At 35.3% G+C, this 19,316-nt stretch overlaps 2 protein-coding genes and 1 long non-coding RNA gene across 3 annotated transcripts in view; 2 read left to right on the plus strand and 1 right to left on the minus strand.

The window, feature by feature from the left end:
* The window catches only part of LOC127986304 (apolipoprotein L3-like), a 540,496-nt gene that overhangs the window by 298,947 nt on the left and 222,233 nt on the right, over positions 1-19,316 (minus strand). The gene's annotated exons all lie outside the window — the stretch shown is intronic.
* On the plus strand, positions 676-9,794 carry LOC127985896 (protein NLRC3-like). The gene is made up of 6 exons (XM_052588100.1): positions 676-680; positions 777-2,786; positions 6,428-6,601; positions 6,685-6,858; positions 9,083-9,129; positions 9,205-9,794. The coding sequence occupies exons 1-6, from the start codon at positions 676-678 to the stop codon at positions 9,732-9,734; spliced, it is 2,940 nt and encodes a 979-aa protein (XP_052444060.1). The 3' UTR covers positions 9,735-9,794.
* LOC127986335 (uncharacterized) lies at positions 12,966-16,518 on the plus strand. Its single transcript, XR_008160795.1, has 5 exons — positions 12,966-13,071; positions 14,156-14,277; positions 15,001-15,078; positions 15,265-15,340; positions 15,551-16,518. It is a non-coding gene; the product is annotated as an uncharacterized LOC127986335 (long non-coding RNA).

Below are 19,316 nucleotides of genomic sequence, written 5' to 3' on the forward strand. Positions count from 1 at the left end.
AAGCGAGTTCTTCATGTGATGAATCCATACACAATTTGCCTCCAACAATCAGTGACGCAACAGCTACCTCTGACCCCTGGTATGAAAATTTTTTTTTTTTTTTTTCACTGGGCTCAAGAACATGTCAAGAACATGGGGTTGATTGCTAGAGAAAGTGAGAACTGACAAAGAGTGTACATTTTTCTTTGTGTCTGCATAAATATAAATGCTCGGTGTAATCCAGAATGCTTTGGTCAGTGAGTTAGTGGCACCTCATGGTAGCGTCACAAATAACTTTCCTGAAACTGGTTCTTGGTGGTGGAATGCTTTTTCAACCTTACCTGAACAACCCCTTGATTTTTATTTTTATTTTTAATAAACTATTTATTGTCTTAATCTCTATTTTAGTCTTTTCTCATATGAATAGTCTTGAAACGTGTCACTGAATCATTTACATGTACATTTGCATAAAGTGCAATATTTGACTGTTTTGTTTGTCCTCTGTCAGTATCAGCAGGAGGAAGAGATTGAGATCAGAATCTCCACCCAGCTGTGTGTCTGTGAAGAGTTACAGATCCATGCAGAATTATCCCCCTGTATTCAGTGATGGACCAGTGACCTCTGACCCTTTGTTAAAGTAAAGATTAACTTGCTAGTTTCCTGTAGTGCATCTCAGATGAATAGCAATTTTAAAGAATGTAGTAACACTAAATATTCCCCAAATATTCATCATCTTTACATATTTTGAAGAGGAGCATTAATAGTTATTTTGCTGCTATTTTATTTTTTATTTCCAGCAGGGGAGAAATACATGAGCAGATCAGATCTGACCCGGTCCTGCAGAAACACACACTGGACACAGGAGACCTGCAGAGAGTCAAAGAGCAGCACAAAACCAGCATGAAGAACAAGTATGAGAGATTATTTGAGGGAATCAAACTCCAGGAGAATGAAAGCCTCCTGAACAGCATCTACACACAGCTCTACATCATAGAGGGAGAGAGAGAAGGAGTGAATGAAGAACATGAGGTTTTACAGATGGAGAAAACAGCCAGAACACAACACTCACAAGACACTCCAATCTACTGCAATGACATCTTTAAAGCCTCCGCTGAAGCAGGATCTGAGGAGAAAGAGCAGATCAAGACTGTTCTTACTAAAGGCATCGCTGGAATCGGAAAAAACGTCTCTGTGCAGAAGAAGAGGAAGAATAGGAAGAGGAAGAGGAAGAAGAAGAGGAAGGAGGAGGAGGAGGAGCAGGAACAGGAGAAGGAGAAGGAGAAGGAGAAGGAGAAGGAGAAGGAGAAGCAGATCAAGACTGTTCTTACTAAAGGCATCGCTGGAATCGGAAAAACCGTCTCTGTGCAGAAGTTCATTCTGGACTGGGCCGAGGGAAAAGCCAATCAGGATGTAGATTTCATGTTTGTGCTTCCATTTCGAGAGCTGAACTTGATCCGAGATCATCAGTACAGTCTTCACAGACTTCTGCTGGACTTTCATCCTGAACTTCAAGATCTGGACTCACAGATTTATGAGCAGTGTAAAGTTGTGTTCATCTTTGATGGTCTGGATGAAAGCAGAATCACACTGATGTTTTCAGATGCTCAGAAAGTGTGTGATGTGACTGAGACTTCATCAGTGGCTGTGTTGATGTCAAAGCTGATGAAAGGAGAGCTGCTTCCCTCTGCTCTCATCTGGATCACCTCCAGACCAGCAGCAGCCAATCAGATCCCCTCCAAATACATCCACCGTCTGACAGAGATTCAGGGATTCACTGAGCCTCAGAAGGAGGAATATTTCAGGAAGAGAATCAGTGATGAGCATCAAGCCAGCAGAATCATCTCACACATCAGAAGAGCAAGAAGCCTCCACATCATGTGCCACATCCCCGTCTTCTGCTGGATATCATCCACTGTGCTTCAGAAGCTCCTGGAAGAAGATCTGAGAGCAGAAATCCCTCAAACTCTGACTGAAATGTACATCCACTTCCTGCTGATTCAGATCAACATGAGGAAGCAGAAGTATGAAGAGAGAGATCCAGAGAAACTCCTGCCGTCCAACAGAGAAGTGATTGTGAAACTTGCTGAAGTGGCTTTCAAACAGCTGATGAAGGGCAATGTGATGTTCTATGAGGAGGACCTGATTGAGAGCGGCATAGACGTCACTGACGCCTCAGTGTATTCTGGGATTTGCACTGAGATCTTTAAGCAGGAATCTGTGATTCATCAGAGGAAAGTCTACAGCTTCATTCATCTGAGCTTTCAGGAGTTTCTCGCTGCTTTCCATGTGTTTTACTATCATATGAATACAACTATGGAAATACTTAAGAATTTCGCTTCAATACAAAATTTGCTTAATGCGGCAGTAGATAATGCCATTGAGAGTAAGAATGGACGTCTGGATCTGTTCCTGCGGTTCCTGCTGGGCATCTCACTGGAGTCCAATCAGAGACTCTTACAGGATCTACTGACACACACAGAGAACAGCTCAGAAAGCATCAGGAGAACCACACAGTACATCACAGAGAAGATCAAAGATGGACATGGACTCTCCACTGAAAGATCCATCAATCTGTTCCTCTGTTTGCTGGAAGTGAAAGATCAAACTCTGTCCAGAGAGATTCAGGAGTTTGTGAAATCAGACAAACACTCAGAGAAGAAACTCTCTGCTGCTCACTGCTCAACAATCTCCTACATGATTCAGATGTCAGAGGAGACACTGGATGAGCTGGACCTCATGAAATACAACACATCAGATGAGGGGAGAAGAAGACTGATACCAGCTGTGATCAACTGCAGAAAAGCACTGTGAGTGAATTGAATTACAGTTTAGGTTGTTCTGCTGATTCATCCTGAATGTGTTTAGTAGGGGTACAATGATAAATCGATTTGATTTTCCAAATGCATCACGGTTCTCTCGTGAATCGATTCTGAGTTAAGTAGATTGCACTCTATAGACTAGTTTTTTAACCACACACTTGAATGCTCAACAAGAAGAACAATTTGGTTGCCAACTTTTTAACACTATCAGTATTTTTAATGAGTTTCCAGACCCTTTTAGTGACACATTTTTTTTTAAAAGCGACAAGCGACAAATCTAGCGATATTTTCTGGTGTTATTGGAAACTTTTGGCAACTCTTATGTCCCCCAGCTGCAGTCAGAACAAATGTTCACCCCTCTGTGTCCAGACTGCAAATAAATTGTGCATGCAACACCGCTGGCTGATCCCAGCCTGGCTTATATTCAGGGCAGGATGTAAAGGTGAAATGTTTTTTGTCTAACTTTAGTCATAGCTGAAATCACAGCACAGCCCACATGGAAAAAAATACTATAGTAATTTATAATAAATGCTATAGTTCTATAGTTGCTGCGGGAATATAACAAGATAACTTATAACTAAGTGAATGATGTGACATACAGCCAAGTATGGTGACCCATACTCAGAACCCATCCAGAGTGCACACACACAGCAGTGAACACACACACACCATGAACACACACCTGGAGTAGTGGACATCCATTTTTGCTGCGGCGTCAAGGGAACATTTGGGAGTCCAGTGCCTTGCTCAAGGGCACCTAAGTCATGGTATTGCTGGCCCGAGACTCTATAGATATATAAACAAATTACTTCACCGAATACTGTACTACGTTTTCTAGAACTATATGGTATAATATACTAAAAAACACTACAGTTTACTGAAGTAAAAACTAAAGTTTACTACAGTATTTATTGCAGTTCATCAGTTCTCTATAGTTAATATTACAGCATTCAGTACAATTCATAATTTTTTTTGTAAATATTAAAATATAAAGTAATACTATACTTTATGGTTCAGATTAGAAACACTATAGTATTAACTATAAATTAGTATTTTTTTTTTCATGTGGGAGATATTGCCTTTTTTATGTCTTATGTGTATTTGATTTTATCAAACCGTGACTCAATTATAAATCATTAATTTTGTGCAGAATAACATCTTAAAAGGGAGAGCTGGGTAGTCTTAGGGCTGCCAGTTCAGTCACTATTTCATATTCATCCCATGGTCTGACAATAGAAACAGGAAAATATATAAATGAAAAGTTTTATTGAGAATTTGTCTGCATTGAAATAAAGTATGAGCACAGAGAGGCAAACAAATGTAAAAGGCAGTACCACACAAGGACGTCAACAATATGCTAATTAACGAATGACACTTTTCAAACTGGCTTAATATACTTTACATTGAAAGAAATTGGCAACACTGAGAGTGCTTCTGCGTTATGTAATGTAAGTGGTTAAATATACTTGCACCTTGGCTTTTATGCTTTTATGATGCAATATTCATGTAAACAGCCTACTGTGAACACTCTTGTAATTCCCTTCTACCTTGTTGAACTTTTTGAATGATTGTTTGGTAACACTTTATAATAATTTGAATTATGTTTAATTAATCATTACTTAATATATAGTCACATATCTAGACATATGAGATAATGTACTTATTAATGTTAACCAAGTCAAGTCACCTTTATTTATATAGTACTTTAAACAAAAAAGATTGTGTCAAAACAAATGAACAACCTTTATAAGGAACATATTAAACATTACAAAATTATAAACAGATCATTAGTTAATGTATATTTAAATGATTACAAATGTCTTTGAACTTTCAATTCAAATGATCATGTTTTTTTTATTCAAATAAATCATTAACAAACATTAATAATGCTTTCAATAGTTAATGGTAACAAATGCCATTAAACTTTCAATGCGTTTTAAAATCTACAAATGATTTTAATAGAAATTACACAATATGTACAAGCTTATAATGTACTGTTGAATGCTTATACATGTCATTAAACTACAGTTAACATATTAGCTAATGCTCATTTTTAGATTTCAAATGTTGTGAAAATATAGCTTGATTATAATTTTAAGCATTTCACAAACTATTCTTGTTAACCATTAAACAGGCAAGAGTGGAAAATGATAAGCAAAAAATATTTTCATGTCATTTTTTATATCATCTGAGCTTAAGTAAAACATATCCAAAATAATTTTTGAAACATTTGATATATTTTGGATTGTATGAGTTGTGACTCCCAGTTCACGTTGCCTGATTAGGGTATAAAAAAGGACCAAGTCATTCATCTGTTAACTGTTACTGGCCTATTTGCCACTGCATGCTTAAAACAATTATATCCTATACTTTATCTTAGGTAATGTTGACAATATTATATATCATTCAAAAGCTTACGAACTCAAGATTCAGCCTGTGAAAACCATTTTTCTCTTTTTAAAGAAGAAATTTAGCAGATTTTGTCAAAAGTGGACTTTTAAAAAAAAAATTGAAGTATCAAAAAGTTATAGAAGTTTAAATGTACTGTAAATAATGTCATATATTAATTTTATTTGATTTTTCTATAATTTTATTTTACTCTAAAATTGGTATGAAATTAAAGCCTTGTGTCTAAATAAGTTTTGTTACATATTTGAAGTTGATATGAAAAAAGGTTCCTGTGAGATTTAATTTGGGGCATCATACCACACACAGCCACTGGGAGTCATCAAAACTATTTTGAATTTTGCTTAATGATTTTTTCTCTAGATTTCTATGTCAATTTACCTTTATCTCACAATAACCACCAAATATGAAATCCGGAGACTCAGACCTTTCCAATTATATGTTTTTTTGCCAAGATTATAAAAAGTTTTGGTTCTAGAAGACCGTAATGCATTATGTTTTATGACACTTGACCCTGCCCACTAAGGGGGAGGCAACTGCCATTAGATTTTAAAGTACCATTTCCATGGAAAAGCAATGTCCGATTCCAAAATGGTTTTCACAGGATGAATCTTGAGTTTCTAAGCTTTCAAATTATATATGATTTATGATGATTACTAAAAGATTTTATAGAGAAAAAGACAACAACAAGCAGGTAGGACAGTGACAGTTATGGGGTTAATTTCTTTTAGCAAGCTCCTCACCTAGTGGGTGGTATCAGGTTTTGTATTAAACAATTTATTTGAACTACTTCATAAAAAAAAACACATATCATCGGAAAGGTCTCAAGGTCCCATCTGCCAACTGTTTTTTGATATTGAGACTGAAATGTATAAATTTGATACAGGAGAATGCATAAAAAACACCCAGTGGCTCTTTTTGGTACAACGCCTAAAAATCTCATGGGAAGTTACATTTTGTGATATAAAATTTAAATTTAGAACACAAATTGGTTATACATATGACTTTGATTTGATAGTAATTTTAGAGTAAAAAATATTTTGTGAAATGTATATTTTATATAAAACATTTAGAGTACATTTGATTTACAGTAAATGCAATCATTTTTTGAAATTACCTTTTTCTTTAAAAAAAAAAAAAACAAGACCAAATTTATGTCTATATTGCAGTTCATTTAATTTTAATTATCTTGTTTTTTTTTTTTGTAATTTGCTTTCTTTCAGTCTTGCTGGCTGTAATCTCACTGCTCAGTCCTGTGAAATTGTGTCATCAGCTCTACAATCCTCACACTCTGTCCTGAGAGAACTGGATCTGAGTAACAATGACCTTCAGGATTCAGGAGTGAAGCTGCTCTCTTATGGACTGAAGAGTCCAAACTGTCAACTGCAGATACTGCGGTATTAAGAACATATAAGGGATGATGTGCAGTCAGTCATAATGTTGATGTGTGTCTGTAGATAATCTGACTTTGTGTCTGTAGTTTGTCTGGCTGTATGGTGACAGAGGAAGGCTGTGGTTATTTGTCTTCAGCTCTGAGTTCAAACCCTTCACACCTGAGAGAGCTGGATCTGAGCTACAATCACCCAGGAGATTCAGGAGTCCAGCTGCTCAAACACCATCTGGAGGATCCAAACTATAGACTGGAGAAACTCAAGTATGTGGGGCAGTATGGTATTAGTTTTACACTAGATTGGTAATACTGCTTAATATTGGTTGATTTAAACTGGTTAATTTCAACAGTTGTTGACTGTTCATTATTGGCTGTGTTGTCATCCACTATAATTACATTTACACAAATGACTCAGTACAAGTGTTTATGTACCCCTTCTATATTGTGCATCATTATCTAGATGATTTTGTGTTAAGTAATAGTTATTCATAAATTGTTTGTTTTTGTTTTGAGCAGTTACACTGATTGATGCATTAATTTAAAAGCCACAGGTCAGGTCTTGATGCCAATTATGACTTGTTGCCTACGTCTGAATTTTTTGGCTGTCCATTTATACGTTCTTTCAATTGTGACCCATGTATGATTCCTGTGTTTACACTTGCCATATCATCTGAAACATTGCGCATGCGTTGTTGTTATTTACCGCCCCCACATGTGCTTCCTCCTGAGAATACTGTGACCTATGCTGACAAAACGAGTCACAATGAGCAATTTTTTAAAAATATATTCTCCATTAAAATACCTTCAAAATGATTTATGATTTGTTGGAATTGGACAAAAAATGACTAAGTCACACCAATTTGAAATCAATAGACTGAAGTCCTTCATCTTTCTTATTAAAATTACTATACTAATAATCACAATACAGCTATTTTTTAGCTTTGTTATTATAAATAAGAACAGATGCAAAAACACACCCCAGAATAAATAGCCTAGAAAGAAACAAATAATGCAATACCATTATCATTTTATATCTAAACTAAAGCATTCATGTACGAAAAACAAATAATCAAATAATCAAAGGTGATTGAAATGTAAAAAATAACTTAAGTGTGTGCATTACAAATAAATTGATTATCAAAACTACAAAAGCGGTGAAGTGCAGCGAGTGATAACCTCTTTTCTTTTATTGTTAGGTTAACATTATCATAATGATACAGATGTCGTATACTGTAGGCTAATGAATGGATCTAATATAGTGTTACACATCAGATATTTCCCCCAACAGTTCCTCAAGCATTCAATTAAGACAGAACAGATTATGTTTGCGTGCAATACTGAAATGCTTTAATTCTGTTTGTGTGTATTTATCGGGATTGCGAGCTGTTAGAAGCGGCATTAAATGCATGCACGGATGACAGTCAGCGCAAGAAGCAAGTGGAGAAATGGTAATCCTCTCAGAAAATGTACAGATAAAGATAATTTCAGATCCGTAAATACTACCTGGAGCATTTTTTCAGGGTATTTTTTTTTAATTAATATTATTATTTTTGCCTATAACTCAAAATAGCCTGTGCAAATTTACACTCATTTTGCCAGCACGGTTCACATATACGTCAGTGAACCACAAAGAAGTACCAAATTGTTGCAAATGAAAGTTGAAAGTCTGCGGGGGCAACATTCCACATATACTGAGCTGCTTCAGCAGACAAAAACACACACAATTATGTGAAAATGTGCGGTTATTGTTAGTAACCTTGTAAACACTAGTAAACAAGTCCTAAATGATGGTAAAATGTTGGGAGAAAAGCAAATGTGTGTGTCAAATCCGCCACATGTGCATCAGGGTTTAGAGATAACTCTGCTTTTAAAGTGAAACCTGAAGTCTGTCACTGATGTAAATCAAAGAACAAAAGAAAAAGGATAAATCACTCCACTGCTCTAGTCGCTGATTAACTTTTAGTTAGTAGTTTGAATAAAGATTATTAAGCATTCATTTAAAAGTTTATACGTATTCAGTTTTAGTTTATGTGAAGATTGTTTTAAGTTCACTTAAATTAAAAGTTGTTTTATTTTTCAGAGCCTATTGAGTGTTAAAAATAATAGCTTTCAATTATCCTGTAATGTTGAAAGGCTATAATTACTGGCTAAAATTAATTTAGAAGAGATATAAGTAATATTATTAATGCAACTGGCCTTCATTAACAGTAGGCTACTAAGTAAAAAGATGCCATTGAACTTTATTTAAAATATACCATCTTTAAGTTGTTTCCTCATTAGTTTGGATGTTCAATGTGAAATTATGGTTACATAAATATATTAATGTGCAATTTATCACAATTAATTTCATAAGAAATGTGTGATTGATTAGTTAGATTAGCTTTGTTTTCTGTTATTTTGCTCACTGATATTTTAGTTGTTTCTTGCACACTTATAGCAATCAGACATTTATACTATGTTTATATGCTTGTTTTATTTGTCTTCCTAGTTTGGATCATGGAGAACCTTTCAGAATCACACCTGGACTGAAAAAATGTAGGTATTTTCTCTCTTTTATTCATACGGCTCTAAAATTGTCTTCATGTATTTCTAATCTCTTCTTGTGTTCAGATGCGTGTGATCTCACACTGGATCCAAACACAGCAAACTATCATCTCATCCTGTCTAAGGACAACAGAAAGATTACACGTGTGAAAGAGCCACAGTCGTATCCTGATCATCCAGACAGATTTAAGCACCATGAGCAGGTCCTCTGTAAAGAGCGTCTGACTGGACGCTGTTACTGGGAGGCTGAATGGGACAAGGGAGGGGTTGATATAGCAGTGACCTATAAAGAAATCATAAATAGAGGAGGCAGTTGTAATCGTTGGTTTGGAAACAGTGATAAATCCTGGAGTCTGTACTGCTCTGTTAATGAATTTACTATCTGGCGCAATAATAAGAGCAGTAATATATCAGTCCCTTCATACTCTAAGAGAGTAGGAGTGTATGTGGATGTGTCGGCCGGTACTCTGTCATTCTACAGCGTCTCTGAAACACACACACTCACACACTTACACACATTCAACACCACATTCACTGAACCCCTGTATGCTGGATTTAGGGTTTATGAATCCTCACTGTCTCTGTGTCAGTTTTAACAGCCTCCAGTGAGTAACAACTGACACATCAGTTGCTTAAGTCACACAATCAAATATTAGTTATTTCCACAAATGTGTTAAATACAGGTGGAAACAGTCTAAATGATTATGAGATTGGGTTGAAACTACATACAAGATATTTATAAAAAACATGTAACCACGATGTATTTGTAGTGTAACTGCTGTCCATCCTGATTGTGTCCTGGACTGAAGATACACAATATGTTCATTTACATTTTCAATTTTTGAGTTTTTTTATTTCATTAATGCTTTTATCAAAAGCAGCTTACATTCACTTTTGGCACCAGTATGCACCTTTCAGGTAGTAATACTGTATGCACTCTTTTCAAAGCTTTACTTTTTAATAGGGTACTGCCCCAGTGACAGCTTTTGTATTTTTTTTTCTGAAAGTCTACAAATGAAGAATAAACACAATGCTGCAAAGTTTCATTCCCTGTCTAGAGTAGCACAAGCTAGAACTCACCATCTAAAACATGATCATTCTGGAACGTGTTGTGACATCAACTCTTGATTTTAATGTCTTGATTCATGATTCTGATTGACAGACACAGTAGATCAATATCTGGTGTAAAACATAGGTATCATCTGTTACTGTGTGTGATTCGGTGGAGACTTACAACCTTTAATGAGATAATGTCCTGGGCCCGTATTCATAAAGATTCTAAGAATCCTCTCGGAAAACTCTTAATTTAGCTTAAAAACTTTTACGTAGGAGTCTTAGCTTAAGAGCGATTCGGGATCGATCTGAGAGTAACTCTGAGTAAGGAAAAGACAAAAACTTTTATCTTAGTGAGGAGGCGGGGTTGACCCTGTTGCTATGTATGACACAATCTTTTGAAGACTGTGATTGGCTGGTTGTCCAAAAAGGGAAAAAAAAAAGAGTGATTTTAAGTATAGGGTCTATTCTACTTCTCACTTTGAATTTACATATGTACTTTTTCCTATTTGACCGTTCTCTGTCACACACACACACACACACACACACACATTATATGTGTGTATATAAATCATTTTTTTATTTACATTGCTTTTAATTTCCTATAAGGTATTTGATTGGCTTAGAATGATACAAATTGTTCCACTCTTTCCAGTTACAGTGATTGCTGTCCTATTTAAGTGGCGGTTTGAATGTTGGTTTTAATGTACTGTATCAAACATGGAATCAAAGCCAAGAAGGGCGAGAAAGCCAAACTAGACAGAGGAACAGTGTTTACTGTTAGCCCAGTTAGTGGATGAACACAAGGCCATTCTTAAAGGAAAATTCGGGCCGGGTGTCACAGCAAGGGACAAGAAGCAGACACGGGAGCGTATAGCACAAACTATTAACGGTTCATTCCCCCTGCTTGTGCGCACCTATAAGCCTGCTATATTCATAAATGCAGTTTTTTGAGGGAATGTCCAGTGGAAACTAAATGAACTGTGACACAATAAGATGTTCTGAAAGTGCTGTAATTGTTTGTGTGATCACTCTGCTTACAGAAGGTTGTAACAGACCCAAATCATCACTATTGCATTGTTGCATTTTCCCAGTTGCCAAATATCGTAATGTAGTGATTACTTTAATTTCTGGCGCTATGGCATTTCTCCGCTGTGTCGGAGATGTTAGCACATTTCTAATAAGATCAGTCACAAACATGATCACTGCAACAATCTAGGCAAGGCAAGGCAAGGCAAGTTTATTTATATAGCACATTTTGTACACAATGGTAATGCAAAGTGCTTTACATAAAAGAAAGTAAAATAATCATGAAGAAAAATAATAACAAAAATAAAACAAACAATTTTAAAACTTTTAAAATGATTAAAACATTTACTTAAAATGAATTTAAAAACAGTTAGAAAATGTGATAGACACTATCTAATCTATACCGTCTTATTAACTCGCTGTCATCCATTGTCTGCAACACATTTCTTCTGCCTCTTCGTCTTTCTGCCATTTTCTCCTCTGCTAAAGAAACTCTTAAAAGTCCTCGTCTGTGCTCCTAACAAGTTTGACCTTAAGACCTATTTTAAGGGTTAAGATGCTTTCTGAATTACTTTTTTCTTTACTAGGATTTTTTCTTTAATTTTAAGAGTAAACGCCCACATTTCTAAGAATTTTCTTAGAATTTTGTCACTAGGAGCTACTTATTGCAGTAATATTCTTCATGAATACGGGCCCAGGAGCACTAAGGTTTTTTTTTTTTTTTTTTTTTGTACAGGATGTTTTCTCTTTCTATCTAATGCTATTGTTATTATAAAACTGTTGATGGTTAGATCAGGTAAAAAAAAAAAGTATCTTTAATGTTTTAAACGCTGCACAAACAGCGTTACTGGTTTAAAATAATAAATCTGTGCATGAATCCCATTCACGGTGTGTCCCATCTGTAAAGTTCAGATTCAGGACTGATTCAGACACTTAACTCTGAGATGAATGATGCAGTGTGTGTCAGACAGACGTCACACACACATACACACACACACACACACACACACACACACACACACACACACACACACTGTCTGCTCTCCTCCATTTCATGTGTCTTTCTGATTCCTCCTCTCATCTCTCAGTCTGTTTTCATTCTTCATCGGTTGCACTCTCGTGTCCTGGATGGATGGACGGGGGTCTCTGTGAGTCTGTGTGTCCAGGACAGTCTTCTCTTCTCTCTGTGGGACACGGCTGGAGTCTGTCTCTGTTGTACATCATTTAGGACGTGCTTATGAGGCGCAGCGTAGGATTTAAATCAAACTTCACTTATGAATACATACATAAAACACGTGCATATTAATACTCACATATACATGCATACTACTGGATGTTCAAAAATACATATAAAAATACACGTGAACACTAATATGAAATAGATACCAATACATATAATGTTAGCATGACTCCAGAGTAAGACACACACGTTTGTTTGATTATATTAGTGAGGACTTCCGTGTGGTCATGATGTGATGTCGCTCTGCGCCACTAGAGGGAGTAAGTTTGTTTTTCTCGTGAGTGCAGATAAAGGCAAGTATAGGTCTCTGCAGGAAAGTACTGGGAGTTACCAGATCAGGGTGTTTTTACACCATGACACCTGATTGGCTGACATCATAGTGACGTTAGGGTTAGGGGTGGGGTTGGGTAAGGGGGATAATTTTGATTGCATGATTTAGAAACACCCAGCAGTTTGAAAACACCCACAAGGTGATAAACGCCCACTTTTGCTCTAAAGGAAAACAACACCTGACTCAAGTAAAAGCGAAAGTAAAGGAAGAAAAAAACGCCATTTCGTGGCGCTGAACATGTAAACACTGAGTAAATAAGAAACATTTCTCATATTTTAAGGTAAGTTGAGAATTTATTCTTCATTGCTTGTCATTTATAATGAGATGTTTTTTGATCTTTCATCTACTTTATGGAATTATTATGTATATATATTTGTTTTACCAATAACCAAAATGGCGAAACTTTGACGATAGCAGTGCTTAAGTAAAGGACATGACTACTATTGACTTCTGTTGAGATTTGATCTTGATATCCAGACCTTTGTTACATTCCTACAATATCATTTAACAAAATAAGTCCTTGTATAGACTAATTGTTTTATACACGAATATTTCTTGATCAGCTTCAACAAAATACAAGTTTGATCGTAAATTATTAGATTTTAAAGATATTTAACTAACAAAACGAACAGAGGCGTTATTGCACATTGATCACATTATATAAAAATAATAACCATCTGCTTGTTGATTTGTTATACAAACATTAATGAGTTGTGATCTCGAGCGGATTGAGAAACACTTCCGCGTTACATTACAGTGTGTGGTATACGATCACTGTACAAAATAAATACTGGATGACATCAAAAATAACCACTTTAATATTAAACTATTAAAAAACTGGTGAAATTACACTGTATTGGACCTAATGCATTATGTTTCCATATTTCCAGAAGCCTGCCACATTCATAAACTGAAGCAAACATTAAAAACTCAATAATCAGTAAGAAAGAAGTATATAAATGTACCAGAGTAGCCTATAACTCAAGATGTTAAGGTGAATTATTAACAGATCTGCAGTGAGCTTTAGCTCCAATATCCTAAAAAAGTTCTAAATATTCCTTAAATATATAACTAATCCGATACATATTTTAAATACATTTCCTTTAAACAGTGCTGAACAGGGTTAAGATATAAGTGGTCAGCAAGCTGGATACATGAATAATTCAGTATTGAGATGAATACATAAAATTAGTGGAAAGCAGATGTTCCAGTACAATACAACGTCTTCACCTTCTACATTATTGTTGTTGTTGTCCATTTCAGACTGTGCAGATGATTCAGTTACTGTGTGTTTGAGTAAAATATGTGTATCATTGTACTTCTGGAAAATAAAGAAAACAGCTAACTCTATCTACACGTGACAGCTGGAGAACAGTGACTCCAGAATGATTCCCTGCAGTGAAAAGAGTGAAGATCAGGACTATAACATGAGTTCTCCATCTCCTGAATCAACCTGCAAGCAACCCATGAAGGATCTGTCCCCCGGGTAAGACACTGGTCATTTCAGCTTGAGAGGTGTCTCATGATACCATCACAGAGATTCACAAAACACCTTTCCTGAGCCTTCTCTCTTCTGATCCTCATTAATGATCTTCCCAAATATCTGAGTCTCTTTCAATTTTCATGAAGCATGTAAAGAGCTTTCTGTGATCACTTGACTGAATCCTGATAATCCACACACACTCTTTTTTTCTTGTAATGTATGCACATTAAATCTTAACATAGCTTATAATTTCATCTCTTTTCTAGCCTGTACTTTGAACAGTTTTGTAACTTTGCATCACAGCAATTCTCGTGTTACTGCCTCCACGCTGAATTACTTGATGTTTTCCTTAAATGAGTTTGAATGACAGTCATCTGCTAAATGAATAAATATTTAAATGCATGACCAAATCTATGCACAAGTTATATTAGCTAGTGCTTCAAATCTGATTTTTTTTTTTTCAGTTTCAATGAGAGGGTCAGACAGAGCTCCATCGGGACACCCACTAACTTCAGTCATGGACCAATGATCTTTGACCCTCTGTTAGTATAAACATTTAATTTATTTAAGTGCATCTCTGAAGAAAGAAATTCCACAAAATAAATAATTTTTGATGAGTTTGAATGACAATCATCTGATAAATTAATTAATATTTAAATGCATGACCAAATCTATGCACACAAGTTATATTAGCTAGTGCTGCAAATCTGATTTTCTTTTTTTCAGTATCGATGAGATGGTCAAACGGAGATCCACCGAGAGACCCATTAACTTCAGTCGTGGACCAATGATCTCTGACCCTCCGTTAGTATAAACATTTAATTTATTTAAGTGCATCTCTGAAGAAAAAAAAATACCCCAAAATAAATAATTTGTGAATGAGTATAATTAACAACCATCTACTAAATTAATAAATATTTAAATGCAAGACCAAATCTATGCACACAAGTTATATTAGCTAGAGCTTAAAATCTGATTTTTTTTTTTCAGTCGCAGCAATATTTTCAAAAGGAGCAAAAGGAACACCCATTGACTTCAGTGATGGACCAATGATCTCTGACCCTCCGTTAGTATAAACATTTAATTTATTTAAGTGCATCTCTGAAGAAGAAAAATACCACAAAATAAATAATTTGTGATGAGTTTGAATGACAATCATCTGATAAATTAATTAATATTTAAATGCATGACCAAATCTATGCACAAAAGTTATTTTAGCTAGTGCTGCAAATCTTAATTATTTATTGATTTATTTTTTTGTCAATATCAACTTCAGATGCGGATGGAAATCCTGGGACCGACGCATTTACTTCAGAAGATACACAAGACAATGAGATCTGTGGCATCCACATCACTGTGGATGAGTGAAGTCTGATGTTTCTCAGGGTCTGTTCTCTGAACATAGATTACTCTCATAGCTGGATTTTATTGAGATGTTCACCGCAACAGGTCTCTGCCACTTTCTTACAAGTTTACCAAAACAATTAAGAGATAACCATTTTTTGAAACCTATTTTGAAAATAATTCTAATATTGCATTAGACTTGACCAGTGTTACATATCGACATAATTATTTCTGAATGAATAATTATCTATAATTGTATTGTATCACACTTTTTTCAGTTTGTCAGAGATGTGAGCTTTGATGCTGGTCACAAAAATATATAAAACACAAGGGGGCATATTTAATTATTTTATTCACATATTTAATGAAATGTATTTAATGAAAATATGATATGATTGAAAATATGATAGATATCAAAAAATGTTTAAAACTTCCCAAAATACTAAAAGTTGTTTGTCTGCATTGCTCTTAATGTTGTTGCTCACATATTTATTGTGATATGTGTCGTTCACTTATAGATATTTCACATCAGAAGTGAAACAGATATATTCATGGCCTGACAAAAAAGAAAGAAAAGATCCCAACCTAATTGAAATGATTTAACATATCACTGAGTAACCTGCACTGAATCTTAAGATGTGGGTTAAACTGATTATACAACATGAACAACTTCCTAGCAAAGCAGGAGCCTGCCTGGGATTTGAGAGAGCAGAAGTATTCAAGTAGGTATCACTGCAGCCCGGGGACCTCCAAATGGGAGGAGCTTTTGCCACAAGGGGGCGGGACTTTACAAATATTATATTTGTGGTTGAACATATAATAAATATATATATATTTTTTTTTGTACATGGATACAATGTGATTTGGCAGCGGGACATTAAACTGAATTTATTCATTTGATCAGAGCATTTTTATTAGATTAATCATGATTTGCACATGCGCATTGTTGAGTTGAAGATCCCGCTCTCTGACCACCTGACCAGTTTAAATAAAGGATTCAAAAAAACATCTGTTACAGTCGACCTGTCTGTGAAGAATAGACACACAATCTGTTGAGCGACCCCAGCTTAAACAATTTTGTTCTAAAAATGTTCTAAGAACATAACTATGGATTGTTCTAACAATGTTTTTAGCGGGTATAGTTTTATTTTTGTTCCCAGAACATTCTCTCAAAAGATTGGATAACATTCTCTAAAAACATTACAAAAATGTTTATTAATAACATTATTAGAGCATTATCCAAATAAATAATATTTAAAAAAGCATCTGCTAAATGCATATATATATATATATATATATATATATATATATATATATATATATATATATATATATCCCCTAACATTCTAATTAAGATTTAAGCAGAGGTTTAGATGTGGATAGTTTGGTTTGATGTCACCATGATGGTGGTCAGTGTTGTCTTTAGTTTGGTTTAGTGTAATTTACACTTGACTTGTCAGTATTTTTTTATTTAGCTGCTTTAATGTTATTGTGGCAAAAACAGCAAGATAATGTGTGGTTAGATGATGCTGGTTGCTTGGTGATGGTTAAGACATCACCACATTTGTGGTCTGGTTACCTAGTTTCACCCAATCTAATGTATGGTGTTCCTTAAGTATTATTTATTAAAGTGACTCAATGCGTACTCTTTACAATCCTGGCTTGAGCTGTTTCCATACCACAATGAAATGCAAAAAGTGAGTCAATTTCTATAGCACCTATATAGAAAGTTGGTACAGTCATTGTCTTGCTTTTTTAACTTGAGCTTGAATGTGGTTAGTCCAAGTCAGGTCCTCTGAGATGTGTACATCAAGGTATTTGAAGATCCTCACTCTCTCCACTGTGGTCCAGTAAATGATGGGTGGGGTGTAGATCTGCTGCCTCCTCCTGAAGAAAACAAACAGCTATTTGGTTTTGGTAACATTCAGAAAGAGACAGTTTGTTTGGCACCATGATGTCAGACCCAAAGGCAATTGTTGCTGGAGATGAGGCCCATCACCACTATAATTGTCTCACAATAATTACATCATTTACAAGTGACTCAGAGAATATTAAACATTTCTGTAGTCCATACTGATGAATGGTACAGTGTGTTCTCTTTGTATATTTTAATCACTAATTAATATTTTTGGTTTGGATGCATGAATCCTGGATAGAAGGCTTCTAAATAGATCCACGTAGCTCATCTTGTCTGCCCGCAGCATAACCTGCTAGATTCACAAGAAGCACATTAAGTATATCTGTACTTCTACCATTGAAGTAATAGCTGACCCAAAAATTAAAATGGTCTCTTCATTTACTTCCCTCATGCCATCCTAGATGTGCCGGGCGGGGCTAATAGCCTCGGACCTGTAGCACCGAAGCCAGAATAGCGCAGGGTTTCCACAGTCAGGGCCTGAAGCTCCGCTGCGCGCCTCTCAGGAACAACGTCATGCAACCTCATGGTCATTTGATTTTCTTCTTAAAAAGAAATAAATAGAAATGAGAAACGGTTTGATTTTCTTTAAACGCAAAAAGAACATTTAGCTGGATTTTTCTTATCTTTGTTTATGGGTAAAAAATTAGATGATAGTTTTAATATTTGTTTGAATGTGTGGGTGAGTTGAGTGTGAGTTTATTCATCCTGAGCATTCATTGCTAGTGGTGCTTGCAAGACAAAATATTAATAACAATGATTATTATTATTTATATTCACATATTACACTAATGTTTGACGAAATCATCTCTTTATTAGTGCTGATAATGAATCTAAGGACATAGATAATAATGTAACAATTCTCAGGCAGGTCAGGACTGAATACTCTGGTATTCAGTGTATTTCCTGATTTCACTGTAAGCTGTGATGTTCTGAGCTGTAATACTGATGATCTCCAGTAGAGAGCGACACTCTATCCGTCACTCAATCACGTGATCATCATCTGTAAGAAATAGTGACAGTGAGAAAAAAACCACAAACCACAAAAAAGCCCTGGAGATATGTCTCAGAAACACTTTGACTTGTTTAATTTTCCACAAATGATATGAAGGTTGTTCATGAAGTAATGGCTTGCAGATCTCGAGTATTACATACATGTGTTTGTGCTTTGCTGTAAAAATGTGATAGTGGGGTGAAAATGTGATATTTATACAAAAACACAACACAATAACCAACCATAAACAACCCCGAGCATTTATAGTTCAGTAAACAGTTCTTCATTACTATTTAAAAAAAAAAAAAAACCTTAAATTGTAATGTTACAATATTAGTATTCAGATCTTATTGTTAGAACTCAATGACCAGCAATAAAGTATATCTTTATAGCAAGCTTTTAATGACGACAATAGAAAAGTTCACCCGAGTGAAACTGAATGTAGTGTTCAGCACGGTGTGGAGGTTATAAACCACAGGAACATGACAGTCTAGTTCCTGTGGTTTATAACTTCTGTTCCTACAGGGATGAATATACAAGTGTTATGACAATCCACATTGTCTTTGCTTTATGATATTGGGGTAAAATCACCCTCCGTAAAACCAACATAAAAGAACAATCCCTCCATACCACGAAGTTTAATAATGACTATATTCTTATGAGTGACACAATATAAAATCTTACACAGAACAGATAATGATCTCCTGCAGGAACACAAGGACATCCTTCATGAAAGCTTTATCCTAAAAACACAAATAAAGAATAGCTTTATTTATCTTCTGACTTATG

This window comes from Carassius gibelio, chromosome B21, assembly GCF_023724105.1.
Source record: "Carassius gibelio isolate Cgi1373 ecotype wild population from Czech Republic chromosome B21, carGib1.2-hapl.c, whole genome shotgun sequence".
NCBI classification, from domain to species: Eukaryota; Metazoa; Chordata; class Actinopteri; order Cypriniformes; family Cyprinidae; genus Carassius; species Carassius gibelio.

Coding starts and splice junctions, on each gene's coding strand:
- LOC127985896 (XM_052588100.1), top strand. Junction 6,859..9,082: donor TATAGACTGGAGAAACTCAA/GTATGTGGGGCA, acceptor TTGTCTTCCTAG/TTTGGATCATGGAGAACCTT. Junction 9,130..9,204: donor CACACCTGGACTGAAAAAAT/GTAGGTATTTTC, acceptor TCTTGTGTTCAG/ATGCGTGTGATCTCACACTG.